Source organism: Acanthochromis polyacanthus, chromosome 2, assembly GCF_021347895.1.
Source record: "Acanthochromis polyacanthus isolate Apoly-LR-REF ecotype Palm Island chromosome 2, KAUST_Apoly_ChrSc, whole genome shotgun sequence".
Taxonomy (NCBI): Eukaryota; Metazoa; Chordata; class Actinopteri; family Pomacentridae; genus Acanthochromis; species Acanthochromis polyacanthus.
The window spans coordinates 39,991,361-40,007,527 of NC_067114.1; the positions used below are offsets into that span (position 1 = coordinate 39,991,361).

At 41.3% G+C, this 16,167-nt stretch overlaps 1 protein-coding gene across 8 annotated transcripts in view; it reads left to right on the forward strand.

The window, feature by feature from the left end:
* The window catches only part of ppip5k1a (diphosphoinositol pentakisphosphate kinase 1a), a 47,676-nt gene that overhangs the window by 24,105 nt on the left and 7,404 nt on the right, over positions 1-16,167 (forward strand). For 2 of the 8 annotated variants that reach the window (XM_022197397.2, XM_022197399.2), the window contains exons 23-28: positions 2,378-2,506; positions 2,589-2,729; positions 3,056-3,149; positions 6,477-6,602; positions 9,372-9,434; positions 14,504-14,563. In XM_022197397.2, the coding sequence (XP_022053089.2) occupies positions 2,378-2,506; positions 2,589-2,729; positions 3,056-3,149; positions 6,477-6,602; positions 9,372-9,434; positions 14,504-14,563 (613 nt within the window). The remainder of the gene's footprint in view (positions 1-2,377; positions 2,507-2,588; positions 2,730-3,055; positions 3,150-6,476; positions 6,603-9,371; positions 9,435-14,503; positions 14,564-16,167) is intronic. The other 6 variants (XM_051937902.1, XM_022197400.2, XM_022197398.2 and 3 more) reach the window with 4 other exon arrangements.

Consider the following 16,167-nt stretch of genomic DNA (forward strand, 5'->3'; position numbering starts at 1 on the left):
CAACTCAAGAATCTCTGCATTCTGTTTTCACTCTGACTTTGTTGGGAAAGTTCTGACTTTGTATCTTCACTGCTTTCATTCTTCTTTCAAAAGTTCATCTGCTGCAACCCAACACACCTCAACCTGTCCTGTTTCATGTTTACCTGCCTGTAGGCTGGCCAGGTCACTGTTGTTGTTGTCTTTAATGTCGTTCAGCTGCCTCTCCAGTGCGTCTCTGGTCCTGTGGATCAACTCCAACTCTGACTTGGACTGCAGCTGGTGACTACCGTCAGCTGTCTTATCACAGACAGACTTTATGTTGTCCTCATTCTGCAGCCTTGCTGAGCATAGTTTAGCAGCACATGAGCCAGTCTTCTGCCAGCTGCAGGTGGTTCTCAGGTGTGCAGCAGCTCTCCTTGACAGTGAAACCAGACTTCCGGCTGCAGCCTGAGGCGGTGGAGTTGGAGTCTGTTTGCATAACGACAGACTCACTGGAGAGGTCATGGACCACAAAACAGCACCTGGTCAATCTGCAAGTGGAAAAAACCAAGATGGGACAGACCGGGGCTAACTGGTTAGCAGCAAGTGAACTTTCAAAAGAAAGTACATATAGCACATTAAATAGAAATTTCTATGAAATCAGACTATATGCCAAATCCAGATCATCCACAGTATTAAATCTCAGATTGTTCTGTCTGCATGTGTCTTTAGCACTGAGAATTGAAAGTTGTAAGTAGCAAAAACTGACCCTTAGTACCCTTCTAAGCACATTGCTTTGACCTGACCCATTCTGATTGAGATCATAATTTTGCCACTTTTAAAGGGGACATATTATGCAAACCTCACTTTGTGAAAGTGTTCTTACAGTAGTGTGTGTTGCAGTAGCTCATTATGAGGTTCGAATTTGAAAACTGTCTGTTTCCTCCCTGCCTTGCTACACCACATTTTGTGAAAATACCTGCTCAAACGTCGGATTTTGATTTGTGTCCGCTTATGACGAAATAAGCGGATTTAACTCCTCCCCCTGACTGTGCCCCCTCCTCCGCACTGTCCTACCAGCGTGAGTTGTCCTGGGTGAGGGAGGGGGTTCTGGAGTGGCGGTTCCCTCACAGCGCCACTCTTCTCTCGTTTCCCGGAGCTCGGCTTCTCGGTGCGGGCGCCGGGCAGTCTCGTGCGAAGTGACCAGGCTCATGGCACCGGTAGCAGCTGTCTGGAGAGCGGAGGCGACGTAGGCGGCTCGGTCTCTCGCCCCTCTTCTTCCCCGGGCCGGCACTCAGCCATCCTGACGTGCGGCTTGAACTCGGAAGTCGTCAGGGGCCGGGACATGAGCCTCTCTCAGCTTCTCGTAGTGCCTCGGCAGCCAGCCGCCGGGCACCACCAGCCAAGTGGGGAGCCGCCCAGCGCTGCTGCTGTGCGGAAAGCAAACACTCAGCGAGGAACTACGAGAAGCTGAGAGAGCGGAACGCGCGCTCACGTCCCGGCCCCCCACGACTTCTGCGTTCAAGCCGCACGTCAGGATGGCTGAGTGCGGGCCTGGGGAAAAAGAGGAGTGAGAGACCGAGCCGCCTACGTCGCCGCCGCTCTCCAGACCGCTGCTACCGGTGCCATGAGCCTGGTCACTTCGCACGAGACTGCCCGGCGCCCGCACCGAGAAGCCGAGCTCCGGGAAACGAGAGAAGAGTGGCGCTGTGAGGGAACCACCACTCCAGAACCCCCTGGCTGGCTGCCGGCGGCTGGGGAGATGCTCCGGCAGCCGGCCGCCGGAGCATCTCTCCTGCTAGCGGCTGCTGCCTGTGGCGGCCCACCGTTTCGCTGCGGCAGGTTCTTGGTGTGGTGGAGCTGTCGGGGATTACGGGAGCGAACTCTCCGCTGGCCGGCTCTTTTCCTCTCGGGTTTGCTCCCAAGAGGCGGCTCAGTCCCTCGGTGACAGCTTGTTGGAGCTCCCTCAGTTCTTCCTCCATCTGCAGTCGAGCGAGCGCCATCCCACTTCTGACACCAATGTAGCACTGAGCGCGTCCTCTCCCAGAGAGGGGAGGGGGAGTGGACAGATGCGTTCATTTGCATACCTGGAAGCAGGCCCAGAAACAGCTTGTTCTGAGGAGAGCTGGTGAGAATGAATTTTTCAACCGCTGAAACTCCGAACAAAGGAAGATTTTGGGGCGAACAAACTTAAATACTATGTTTTTGGGCTTCTGAGACCCATATGACGTGACTGAAAAATAGCATAATATGGGACCTTTAAAGTGTATTTCTTTCAGCAGACTTCCTGTATGTTGCTTGGGATTAAACAATTGACATAAAATATTGTAATTTTCGAACTAAGCCACTTAGATAGCATCATGTGGGCAGCGTTAGTAAACAGGTTCAGTTAAATACCTCTGGCATTGCCTCCCTAAAGGATCTCACCTCTGAGGAACGCTTCCACGTAGAGCTTCACTTCAGCCCTGGTGTCAAAGGAGTCGAGGAGGAAGAGAACGCACCGACTGGCTTTGGCTTCAGGCCTGCTTCTGCAGAGGTTGCACGGCAGGTAGAGTCACATCCAAACATTTCACCTTCCTTGTTACTGTTGCACAGTTAGCAACTTGTTTTTTTTTTCTTGGCTCATTCAGAACGGGCAAAAGCAGCCAGACCCTGGCAGCCTGGAGGACCTGTCACGAGATGAAACTGACCGCGCTGTGCCGCTGTCTGAGCCAATCACAATTCAGAGGAGGTCCCCACTCATCCGCAATCATAAGACTGGATCCATGGAGGTGAGACTCACACGTTAATGCACTGAGTCATAGAAGGAAGCATTGAGTTACGCTTCTGAAACATATTATTTTTGACTACACACTTAGTTACAGTTATATTATCATCCATCGAAATACTGTCCAACAGGAAGTCACTCTCTTAACCTCCACAGAAACTGTATTTTTGATGTTGCTGACATCAGTGTAATATCGACTGTGAGCTTCTCTGTGTTTACGGCCTCTTATCTTGTTCAAGGTCATATTTCAGTGTGCAGACGAGCAGAGGTTATATGACATTATCCTATTAGCACCGTCTGAGCTGTGTGTCTGTGTGTGTTTTCCATCAGGTTCTGTCGGAAACATCATCCTCCAAAGTCGGCAGTTACCGCCTCTTCTCGTTCTGCTCGCGTCAATCCCCTGAGATGAAACAAAGTGGATTAGGTAGGTGTTGTAATGCTGCGTTGCCATGGCAACTGTGTGTATAGAGACCAGAGTGAGATGGCTCAGAGTGGGAGGGATGTGTGCAGGTTTCATTAGACGATCATTAATGGAAATAAAACACTCTGAGGGCAGTTTTCACCGTCCTGGAAAGTGCATGAAAGCAGCTGGTCTGCAGATGGAGATAAAAAATGTGTGTGTTACTGTGTTTGCTTGTTTTTGAAGAAAGCTGTAGTCTTCAAAAATCTTTTCCACTTTTGTACTTTTACCATAATTTACAAGTAGTGTTCAAAGAACGGATATTACACACATCCTGTATGAAAATATATCCTGCACAGAGAATTTAAAATGCATTTCATTTCTTACTGTCAATCTGTTTCTGTAAGACAAGGCCATTGTGTTTTATATTTCAACATACAGTTGTTTTGCATTGGGAAGTTATAGTGATTCTGAGTGTGTTTCTCGTCTGTTCACCTGAGCTAAATGTGATGAAAACTATTGGTCAAATTTATACTAGTGGTCCTTACAGCTACACTACTGACAGTAAAGTGTCAACCTTAATGTAGGCCTACAGAGAATAAAATTTAACTGCCTCCATTTTTCATCACAGTAAGCCTCAGATCTGATCCACCTTCAACATAGGCCTACTGGAATGATTGACTCTGCAGCTGTTTAAAGAATAATCCACCCCATGTTGCACTTCCGTGTTACTATTTATGTGGTGTTGATGACGTGTTTAATTACTTCCAGCACACATCCAGCAGCCGATACATCATAGATAAACATCAGGTTCTGGAGTCTGTTCCTTGAACTGATTGACTCTAAATATTTTCTCTTTCTCTACAACGCTTCTGTATATTCTGTGTGTCTCTGTTTGGATATTAATGTTGAAAACTGTTCATTCATTCCTCTAGAATGAAGGAAAAAATTAGACGGAGAGGTAGAGAGAAACAAAGTTGTGCTTAACCCTCGGAACCCCAGAACCTGCTAGTGATAAAGGCGTGTTTTCTTTGATGATTTTAAAAAAATGACAGTCTTACAGAGCCAGAAAGAATCATAGGATTTCAACATTGTAACGATGCAGTGAACGTATCAGTTGTGATGTGTGCTTTCACACAGTGGGCTGCTCGGCTTATTTTTTGGAAAAAATGTAATATCTTGGCTAAAAATCATCCCCTGGTAGTGATTGAGGGCTCATTTCAACTGCAATATACTTGGGAATACATCTAAAAAGATATCTTTAAATTATATTAAAAAGTTAAGGCTGCAGGGAGATTTTTCTAGACATAAGTGTACGGTTCCACCGATGGAATTTGGTGATTAAACGTAAATTTGAAAGGCGAGACATGATATTGCCTTCAAATGTTTTATTAACTAATTCTATGCAGAGTAAATGACTACTTTACAAAAAACATAACAGTGAAACATGAAGTTAGTTATCCTCCTATTGTAACACAGGACATAAAGGCTTTTCTCTGAACTTAACCATGTAACCTAATGAATTATTCACAAAGATATTACTTAAACTACATAATGTCACGTTCATTGGGTGTTTATCTCTGTTGGGAAATTTCCTACAGCTAATACTTACTATGAACAGAATACCATCTTTTACTATGATCCATGCAGTACAAGTAAAGATAAGTGCATTTTGGTTCTCTAAACCAAAATTAGTTCTGCAAGCTATTTCACTACTCTATGTAGTTTTGTTTTAATGAGAAATACAAAAATGTGAATCCTTAAAAGGAAAAATTGTGACAAAAAACTGAAAAAATCTACCAAATTTCAAGAATTTTTAATGAAATCTGCCCTAAATTGATGCCTTAAATGACCATTTTCAAAATTTGAAGGCAATTGTTACACTTAGACATCTAGAAGTCTTTTTATACTGCAAAGTATGTGTATATTAGAAGTACTACTTACAATTTCGATACATGCGTGTTAACATCAATCACCCAAGGTCCACATAGGGGAACTTAGACCTTCTTCAGTAAAATTTGATCTGTGAGAGTTGCCATAAGCCAGATTTTCTGACACTTGTATTTTTCAACACCTGACATCCTATTCTTTCAGAAAATATATACTTTCCCATATCTGGCTTATGGCAAGTGAAAATATTCTGGGTGGTACATGAAAATAGTCTCAGTAAAAAGAGTGAAAATTTACTATATTTTTTCAAACTTTGCAGAAATCTTCTAAATTTAAGCAATTAAGAAAATTTGGAGCAGGTAAACCTGAATATTGTTAAAAATTATTAATTTCTCAAAAAGAAATAGAATGAAAAGCTCAAATATCAATTTTGGACGCCTGTGGAATGTGTCATTTCCTGAGATTCAAACTGGCCTAACTTTTTAAAGAATAGACCGTTTGACTTGATTTTTTTTTTTTTGTTGAACTGGATTTTTATTCTACTATAAGAAAAACAAAAATAAAAGCAATTTGGAGGGGGTCAAATTTTCTAGATTTCCAGGTCCCAGCCCACTGTGTTTCATGAGCCACAATAACCAAATATAACCTTTAATTTGTGGCATTTTCTCAAATCCCTTTAGCTACATGTGCCATTCACAAAGAAAGTGTTTGCACTAAAGAGATTCCGTAAAAAACAAAATGTTCTGCTCTCTTCATCACAACTGAAAAGCCTGGAATGACTTAGCTGCAACAAAAAATCTGTAAGTTTTTTTGATAAATTGCAGTTTGTTTCTTTTTTTTTTTACACAGAACAGGGGGGAGACGATAACATGGACTGAAGGAAATGAAACATTATTTATCAATAAATGCAGCGTGTCTCAAAAACGGTATACAGAGGAAAAACTTGGCAGCAAGTTGATGGAAGACGTCTTTCTAATTCTAGTTTGTGGAGGTTGAAAAAATGTAATTAGTAAAATATGTATAGCATGTGGAGACCCCATTCTCTCCAGTACTGATGGCACATGTGGGCACTTGGGAGAATGACATTTTGAGTTCTCTCCACTTTTAGCCATTATTGTGCTGTTTCTATCGAGCTGTAAGACTATGCAGTGAACAGTTAGTCCTCAGCTTGGGTTCAGAGGGTTCATTCATTATTTTGCAAAACTGTGATTGGATATCATGGTGGATTTTTTTTTTTTTAAATTTTAACTCAGAAGCTGTTGATAAAAATGATGTACCTCTTATGCAGCAGTGGAGTTAAAGCTTGGTACCAGTTGCATGGTCTTCCTGGGGCCTTTGTCTGCTTGTCTGTTTCTTTTTTCTGTCTCTTTTTTTCCTCTCTTTCTCTGTCTCTTTCTGGTCAGTTGTTTGAGTAACAGCATGTAATGTAGTGGTGACTAACCCACCCCGCCCCCCTCGCAGGCTCTCAGTGCGCCGGCCTCTTCAGCACCACTGTCCTAGGTGGGTCCTCTAGCGCCCCTAATCTGCAGGACTACGCACGCGCACACCGCAAAAAATTCTCCACCGGCAGTCTGTCCTACAAAGACGGTACGTGTTTGAGACCGCGCTCCTTCACAAACCTGCACAGGACAACAAATGAGTGTCTTACACATCTCCCATAGTCCTAATTTGTAAATTATGTATGTTTGACATCCTGAGCAATTCCCGGTTGGAAAACTGGGGACTTCAGCATATAAAGTAAAGTTGTATAGTTATGTTTAGCATGAATAGATAGGCAGTGTGCAAATTAATCAGTAGAATTTATTACCACAAGTATCATGTATGCCCATACATGCATACACATACAGTTTTTATAGTTTTCTATTTTTTGACTCCATATTCATCCACTAAATTTTTCCTTAATTTTATTTCTCCACACCACTTTGAGCAGAAATGGTGTGTTTGTTTTTAGTAGTTTGTGTACACGCAGCCTCAGGCCCAATTCAAACTTTCAAACAGAATATAGACTGTAGCACTAATATGTGTGACGCCCACAACAGGAAATGGGGCAGAAGCACACGATATTACCAGAAGGAGGACATTTAACAACAGCTTCTTCAAATTGTGCTTCCAAATATAATATAGATTTCTAGCTGAGTTACATAAACATTTGGACATGATTATTTTGTTATGTTAAGTGCATTGAGATGTTAAGTGCTGAGGTTAAAGGCAACTGCGCCTCTGTTTGGCTCTTGAACATATTTCTCATTCCCAGAGGCATCAGAAGTTCTAACAGAATGGAGAGGGGTCTCGGGTATTTATTGTCACCATGAGCTTAAATGACTCGAAGGTTCATCAGTGACATCAAATCTAAAAAATTCAATGTGTTAACAACTCATATGACTGTTGCTACAAACCACTTCAAATCATGAGCCTACAGTTGTTAATGAGCCTTTAGTTATGTGGGTTTGTGGTCTTTGATGAGGGTTTAGTCATGGAGATTTGGGGTTGTTTATGCCCTTTTATTAATGTATTTTTGGGACGTCAATGAGCCTTCAATCCGGTGAGTTTGAGGTTATCAGTAAGCCCTAAATCGTGTGAGTTTGGAGTCATCAACAAGGCTTCAGTCATGGATGTTTGGGTTTGTCAACAAGCTTTTAGTCATGTAATTTAGGGAGCCAAAGTCATGGGGTTTGGGGTCCCAGACAAGCCTTAAATCATATGAGTTTGGCATTGTTATCAAGCTTTTCACTAATGGAAATTTTGGTCCATCAACAAGCTTTAAGTCATGTGATCTGGTGGCATTGGTGAGCCTTGAGTCATGTGATCTGTAGGCGTCAGCAGTCTTAGTCATGTATTTTTAGGGGCATTGACAAACCTTAAGCTGTGAGTTTGGTGTGAGAATAAATACCTGATGCTCCACACCCGTTAGTTAAAACTTGGGAAGCCTCTTGGATGAAGATGAAACATTTTCAAGCACCAAAAACAAAGTCCTTCTACTAAAGCATTTAGCATTCCCATACCCTGGAGGACTGAGAATCTACACAGATGCAGTGGAGATCTCCCCCCTCATTTTAAGACCACTCATGAGTTTTTGTTTTTTTTGTTTTGTTTTGAGAGAGAGTTTGTTAGTCTGAGATGGTACGAAAAGCTTATTCTTTCATCCTTAAAACCATACAGTATTTTTTCCTGTTAGAGCTACTGCATGTTTGAAGCAGCATAAAACAGTTCATCAGTAAGCATCCATTAACTTTCCCTCGTTCAAAAAATCATGACCTTCCCATGTTTTCTTTGCATGATCCATGCACCGACTTCTTAAGACAGTCTGTTACGTGTCCAAAGGAACCCAGAATTTATACACTAATGCTGGGCTATAAGCATTGAAAGGATAGATTATTTGACAAATATGGTTATGTGATGGATTCGTCATACAGCCATTTTACCTCCACGTCATCCAAGTTTTTGCACGGGGATTTTAGCCCTCTGCTGATTGAATTTGGAAGCCAGGGCTGCACCTGTGTGCACATATTATTCAAACCTGTTTTTGAATAATATTGTTTGTCAAAGTAAATTGTATCTGCTCCAGATTAAATCCAGGCCTCCGTGATGCATCAAAACATGGCCACCCTGCTTGGTCATGACTGTGTAGCTGACATGGATGTCTGTTGTCATGTCGTCCAGTAGGTGTCAGTGTGGTTTCATACAGATTCGTCTCCTCTCAGCCTCCATCCTCCTGGTTGCCTCACATGTAGACTCGCTGTTGATCTTTGTCATCCATCTTGTTACACCTCATTTTCCAGAATCAAAGGAACCATTCCAGTTTCGATGCACCCAAATTGTGATGTATCATTGCATGCTCCTCTGTGAGTGTAGTGTCGGTTTCATATTTTTATTTTTTCCCATGCTGAAGCATCTTAATCCTGCTCGGGTTCACCAGTTGATATTTTTCATTGTTGTCTCTGCTCATGACAGAGTCACTGGGGTTGTTGTTTAGCTTGTCACGGTTAGAAGGAAAAACAGAAATTGGACCTGAATTTTGGGATTGTTTTTTCTTTTGAAACTTTCTATTTTTTTTGCTGTGTACTTGTCACCTCCTAAGTTAAAATCATTTCATCTCACTCTATCAGAAGATGTTCCATCGACGTGCTGGCCCACAGTCATCTTCTAACATCTTCAAACATCAAATATCTCTGTTTTAACAGCATCTTTAGCTCATAAACTGAGACAATAGCTCTGATTCTTAAACCGCTCATTTGAATAGGTTGATCTTTTCTTTATTGCGTCCACGTTAGAAAAGAACAGGGGATGATAAAACATGATATATAAGTTACTGTGGCTCATAGTAACACTAGTGAATTTTTTTTTTTATTTCCTCAGAGTTGTTGTCTATGCCGGCAGTAAAACGATTTTCTGTGTCGTTTGCAAAGCATCCGACTAATGGTACGTCTGCTTCTTTCAAGTATTTTTCCACTTCACCTCCCTTTGTCTTGCATGTCTTCAAACTTTTGTTTTTTGACCTTGGGTTTTTTTTCACATGGCCCTTCAGCATTCCAGGTTTCCGTTATTTTTTTCCTAATTGTTTCAGTTTTTTGTTTAACCATACGCTTTGGACTCTTACTTTTCTAACACTACCTGAAATTCTCTTTCTAACCAGGGTTCCCACTGGTCTTTGAATTTGTGACATATCAGGAGTTGTTGAGACAGGAAATGTCAGCAAAGTTTACATAGTCTGCGTTGGAGTTTAGAACAAAAAATCCGCCAGATATCAGCAGTGATATATGGGAATCATATCCTTTTGCACAGTTCTTAGAAAAAGCACTGGACGATTCACCAAATAATTGTGATCAACTGAAACCATCGATCTCTCCTTTGACAGTAAGTGATAGCTGCAGTTTCCTTACCTCTTGGCGCTGGTCTACTTCCCTCTGGGTTTCCTGTGATCTGTACAACGACTCAACTGGTGTGTCTACTTGCACTTAAAGGACAATTCTGGCTTATTTATACCTCATGTATCTCCTGTTATCGTGGCACCAAGTGTCATGCTTACGGTGCACTCTTCACCTTATTGGGGAAACAGTTTAGTGCAGCTCTCTGCAGCTTTCCACAGAAAGCCAGTTTGCCACACTAATTACCACATTTCACATTTATAGGAAATACAGCAGCTTCAAATATACAGGAGTTCACTTTTTTAGTGTCCAGGTTGCAGTCATATTTCTGCAGTAAACTGATTTCTTCAACATAGTATAAATGATTAACCTTCTTTAGGCATAAAGTGAAGCTGAACAAGCACTAAAGTGTTGCTCAGTATTTTAGGAACAGAAACATACACTACCGTTCAAAAGTTTGGAGTCACCCAGACAATTTCATGTTTTATATGAAAACTCTCACTTTTATTCATGTGCTAACATAATTGCACAAGGATTTTCTAATCATTAATGAGCCTTTTAACACCATTAGCTAACACAATGTAGCATTAGAACACAGGAGTGATGGTTGCTGGAAATGTTCCTCTGTACCCCTATGGAGATATTCCATTAAAAATCAGCTGTTTACAGCTAGAATAGTCATTTACCACATTAACAATGTCTAGACTGGATTTCTGATTAATTTAATGTTACCTTCATTTGAAAAAACTGCTTTTCTTTCAAAAATAAGAATATTTCTAAGTGACCCCAAACTTTACATGGTAGTGTGAATTGTGTTTGAATGCGCACCAGTGTCCCCGTTAATGAGCTTTATCCTAGTTTTGTTTATATTTTGCATATGCCTTTACATAGAGAACAGAGAAATGAGGTTATCCGTGTTCTCATATATATGATAAATACTAGTATTTCTGTTATGAATTCCTGCCCACGATGTTTCCAACACAAACCAACCATTTAATTTGACTTTCCTGTACCTGTTAGCGTAGCCTTATTTTAATTTAACTGTGGCTATAAAAATGAGGTCAGTTTAACGTATCATGGACTTTTATTAAATGCCACTATTGCATTGCAGATTTGTCCAATTCGCAGTATTACCAGCATGGAGATGAGAGCGACAGGAAATTTTACACGTCCTCCAATGTGAGCCGAGTCAGGATGTCCTGCTGCAAAATTGGATAAGTTAGGATAAAATAACAGTGAATGAACATACACAGGCGTAACTGATGGGATAGGATCTTCATGATGGAGTTCAGTGACCCCGTTCAGTGGAAAGAATATTCAGAGCATCCCTTTACCAGCTGTCACACGGTGGCTCGGTTCATTTATCCAGAGGAAACAAAAGTACGAGCATCAGTTCCTTTACCAACAAGAGTAATCATAGTATTGCACAAACTAGACAATTGTGAGGAATATTGCTTTGTTTGGTTCCCCAAATGACATAATTTGGCTTCTCAAAAAAACGGATTAAGGGTTTACCAAGGTTTCTGAAGTCAGGATCTGATGTTTACATGTATAGATACACTAAAAACAAGATATTTAAAAATATATGGGCTGAACAAAAACCCCAAACTAGACTACCAGATGACAAATAGAAGAATAGAGCGTACTAAATAAGTTGGATTTGTCTCTAGTAAAGATTTAAAAGCAGCTAGCATTCGCGCACACCTGATGGGAAGGCGTTCTCAAGCTTTGGGGTGACAGAAATGTGTATTTTGTGTAGCCTGGATTTTGGTCACCTGATCAAAATCCTAAGCCAGGACATGGAAATACAAGAGTTTAGTGAGATGTGTCGGACTTTTACCACATTTGTATACAAACCGTCAGACCTTTAGATCATTTCTGTACAAACAGCCAACCAGTGAAGCGAGGCTAAAATTTGATTAATTTGGCTTCAGGCCATTTGCAGACATGTGATGGATGAAATACAAAATTTCAAAAACAAAAACAAGACATGCAATCAGGATGCATAATCAAAGACACACAATTTCTCATCAGGAAAGCAAACTATTCTACATTTACGTGTGTGTGTTGTCTTACAAGTGTTTAAATGTGGCTCCTGCAGATAAAAGACAGACCCTTGTATTTTTATAGAATTTTTATTTACTTGAACTGATAAATCAATTATCAAGAAGCTGGCGATTAATTTAACAGTTGATAACAATCAATTATTAGATCTGTCGTTGCAGCTCTAGCTGATATCCCTGTATCTGCAGCAGCATTAAAGAGTACCTCCCACTGCTTCATTACTGCTGTGACCGTCTTTCACTTAGGTGTCAATTAAAGCGTCCACATGATGTAAATTTCATCATCTGCACAAGTCCAGTAAAGTCTGCATGGACGCACTGACGACCAAAATTAGTGACCCTACAAACTTTACATACTACAAGAGCGCTGACAGGCATGCACCAGGAAAAGAAATGAAAGTATATGGCTGCTTTGAAAAGGGACTAGGAGATTCATGATCCTCACCACTTCAAGTAGTTGCTGCTTTCTTCACAGTAGAACATTGTGGATTCTACTGATAACCTGTGCTCCGTCGCCCCACTGCTCGGCACAGAAATAATCACTGACACGGTGCTACAGTTAAACTTGTAAGCAGCTGTGCAAAGTCACACCCTTTCAGAAACATCCTCAGAAGCGCTGTGTGCTTTTTCGAGTTCAGTATGAGGGTCGCTGTGACCATCTGCAGGAGGGCGTCATGTACCAATTGTAGCATGAGCAGGGCCACTTGCACACTGATAAGTGCACAGAGATGCGGGAATCATGAATTGGCCTTTACAGAGGAACTCATTTGGTGCACAGTGGCTGTGATGGCTGCTGTGGCCTCACCGTGCATGGGCCTGACTGAACACTGATTATATCCGTGTTCTGGTCCTGCTGAAGGAGAGTTGGCCTCGGTGTTTCTTTGTCATGCTGACCCAAACTGTCAAGTAGATTTCTGGAATTTCTGCCACAGCTGCATCTTCTTCTACAGTAAATTAAGAAAGGAAATGGTCTTTAGACATCAAACCTCAGAAATACTGTGTTTAAATGATAGTAATGTCTCCATACACAGACGTGCAGTCAAGGATCAGGAGACTCATCAGGTTTATTTCAGGGCCAGTTAAAAAAAACAAAAACAACACACATTCTGAAGGTCAAATATTTTTAAAATATCAACCCTGATTTATTAAAGGGCCATTTGATTTATAAAGTTTGGGGACTTGCTAAAGACAAAGGATGAACTGAAGCAGCAGAGACTAAGATTTTTCAATGTTTTTGTGTGTTCAGTTCCAGAAAAGCTGGACTCAATGCGTCTCAGAATCCTATCTGTCAAAGCTGACAGCTTGTATTACAGCTTTCTGTTGAGTCTTCAGGCTGAGATAACTGTGGTCCTCTAGAGCCACAGGATGCATAATACAGCTGTTACAGGCTCAGTAGGACTCTGTGACTGGAAAAAACCCCAGATATGACTTGAAATAGGTGGAGTTTCATTTAACAAGTGATCCGTTTTGGCCTGTCGTAGCAACCGGCTTCATTATCCATTTTTGGACCCTTAAAGCTTCATCCCTCCTTCACAGAACAGTATCGAGCCTCGTCAGGGGTGGGAACCCTGTTTAACATCCTGCATACAGTTTGTGAATTGGTCACCATTACCCAGTAATTCAGTGTTATGTTTTTTTATTTCCAGTGGGTAGTTGTGTGTGCGTGCTTGCGTGCATGTGTACACAGTAACTACATGACGTACACACCTTTTGTCATCATTGTAGCAGATGTGAATACAGGTCATTGACAGCAAATCAATGTTTTTAACCCTCCTCCTGTCTTCCTCTGACCTCAGCTCCATCCCTCTGTGTTTTAAACCTGTGATTTTTCTGTCAAAGCTGCCTTTGTCATTTGGATTGAAGGATCACACAGTTGATTGAACCAGGAGCAGACGATATTGGCAAACAGGGGAATGGTTAAAGCATTGTTCATCCCATCTCCTGTGTCTGTTCTCACAGAAACATTGGTCAATTTTGTTTTTATTCATAAGCGCACACATGTTTTCAGTGTTTTCGGTGCACAGATGTGGTTGTACGGATTTTAAAAACGAGCAAATATTCTATTATTAATGGACAAGTGCAACAACAGAGGTTGTGGCTACAACTGAGCGTCGCTGCTTTGCAATTTTCATTGATTTTTTTTTCACTCCTTGATAATGGATGATGAGATGGACAATAAGATGTTACAGTAACTGCAGGCATTACAGTGCTGAAGACGACTTATCTGAACGATCTGCGTTTTTTCAGGTCCATCTGGAAAAAAGACTGGTTTGAATGGGCTGAATAGGCAAGTTGTTGTGGATTTTGTGAGTCCTCTTGTCTCTCTGGATTTGGATTTAGAAGCCATGTTGGGTTGCTTTGGACGATTCTGGAGAGTTTTCTGTCTCCGTGGCCGTGCAGCTCGTGTGACTGCTGAATATGTCGATGTTTTGGTGATAACTTTCAGGCCTTAAAGTGTGAACACGACAGTACATCTTAGAAGAATGGCACCTTGAAATACATTCCACACAACCCCACATTAGTATGTTTTGCTGTTATTTACATATATCATTCACCACAGGAACACAAGATGACACCTCGGCTGTAGCAGTGACTCCATCTCACTGGTGCACTGCGACAGGTACGACGACCTCCCAGTGTTGCCGTTCTGTGTTGGTTCACTGTCTGTCTGCAGCGTTGTTTACATAGGATGGTGTCCAAGGTGTCTGTTAATGCTCACAGTAGAGTTATCTTCTTCAGAGAGATGCTGTTCATTTTATTTGAGCTTCCTGTGAATGTCATTGTCACACTTGCTCCTTCGTAGGTTCTCGTTGTAAATTGGAAACCACTTGTTTTAAACTGATGTTGAGATTCTGCAGAGGAGCAACCTGCTGTTTTTTTTTATTATTTTCAGTGTCTTGCTCTGTGCTTCAATGCAGTGCTGGATGATTTCTCTCTGCTTGATGATTTGCTGCTTTTAATGATGGTCGCCTGTCGGGCAGCCAGGATAAGCTGCTGGCTGCTGCTTTTGTTCAGAGCTCCATGCACACAAACGCAACACTTCTCCTCCTTCCTCCTATTCTGTAACCCTCCCTGTCTCTCCAAGCTCCTATTTCTAGGGCTGTAGCGTCCAGGTCGACTGGTCGATATAATCCCATCTGACCAAATTCTCATCGATTACACACACCCTGGTGTTTCTTTCATTTGGAGAAAAGCGCTACATCAACAGGCGTCCAGGATAATCTGTTAATCCATAGACTGCCTGCAAACATCCATATGTTTTCACCACTTTGAACTGGAAGCCGCTAGATCGAACTTCTTTGTCATTTCCTGAACTCCAGGTTGGTTCCACACTAATTTACTAGTTTCCACAATGTAGTGTATTGCCATTTTGAAGTGTTGTGTTTGAAAAAATTAATAGAAACGGCAAATTTGGAAAAGAGGGCTTCTCTATTTAAACTTTTTTTTTTAACATTCACTTGTTGTTTTTTTTTACTTTTTTAAAAAGAATTAATACTTCAGGGGAGGTGCAAACATCCTTTTTGCCTCTCTTTTTTTTTTTTGACAGCATGAAACATGACCGACATCAGCTGATATGAGAAAATAATTACAACTTTCCTGACGGAAAACAATTCCTGAAGACTTCTTACCACTTTTCTTTTGTAGGTAAAAAATGGTTTGGTTTTTTTGTAGAAGTCGGCAGACAGCAGGGTTTTTTTCTCTGACTTCTTCTACTTTTTTATTACAGCCCTGCATAATGTAGCCTATTCAACCACTTTCTAATGACACAATACAGCCTAGTATATTCTTTGCAAAGCCTAATATGAGACATTTCCAAAGTGAGCTTTAAATTTGCTTGACAGTTTTGTGGAAGCACAGCTACTGGCTTTCTACTGGCATGTCATAGAAGTTGTTGGTATGGCTTCATTTTATTCAAACAGAAATGTGATATTCCTCAATAGTTCTTGTGCTGAATCACCAGCTGATACAATTGCAAATCATAAAAATAAGCAGCTGGTCTGCTTCCATTCATTTCTTATCATTTTAGGTTGAACCATTTAAAATGATTTAATGTACTCCAAATAGTAGCTTTCTAAAATCATTTAGAATTCATTTACGCCAATAAGGCTGCAGGTAGAGCACTCTCAGTCTGCTGTGGCCCGTTTAGTTCATCTACACATAATTCATTGTTTATTAGCGGCAACCACCTGATACAACTCATTCCTACTCTTCCACCAGTCGACC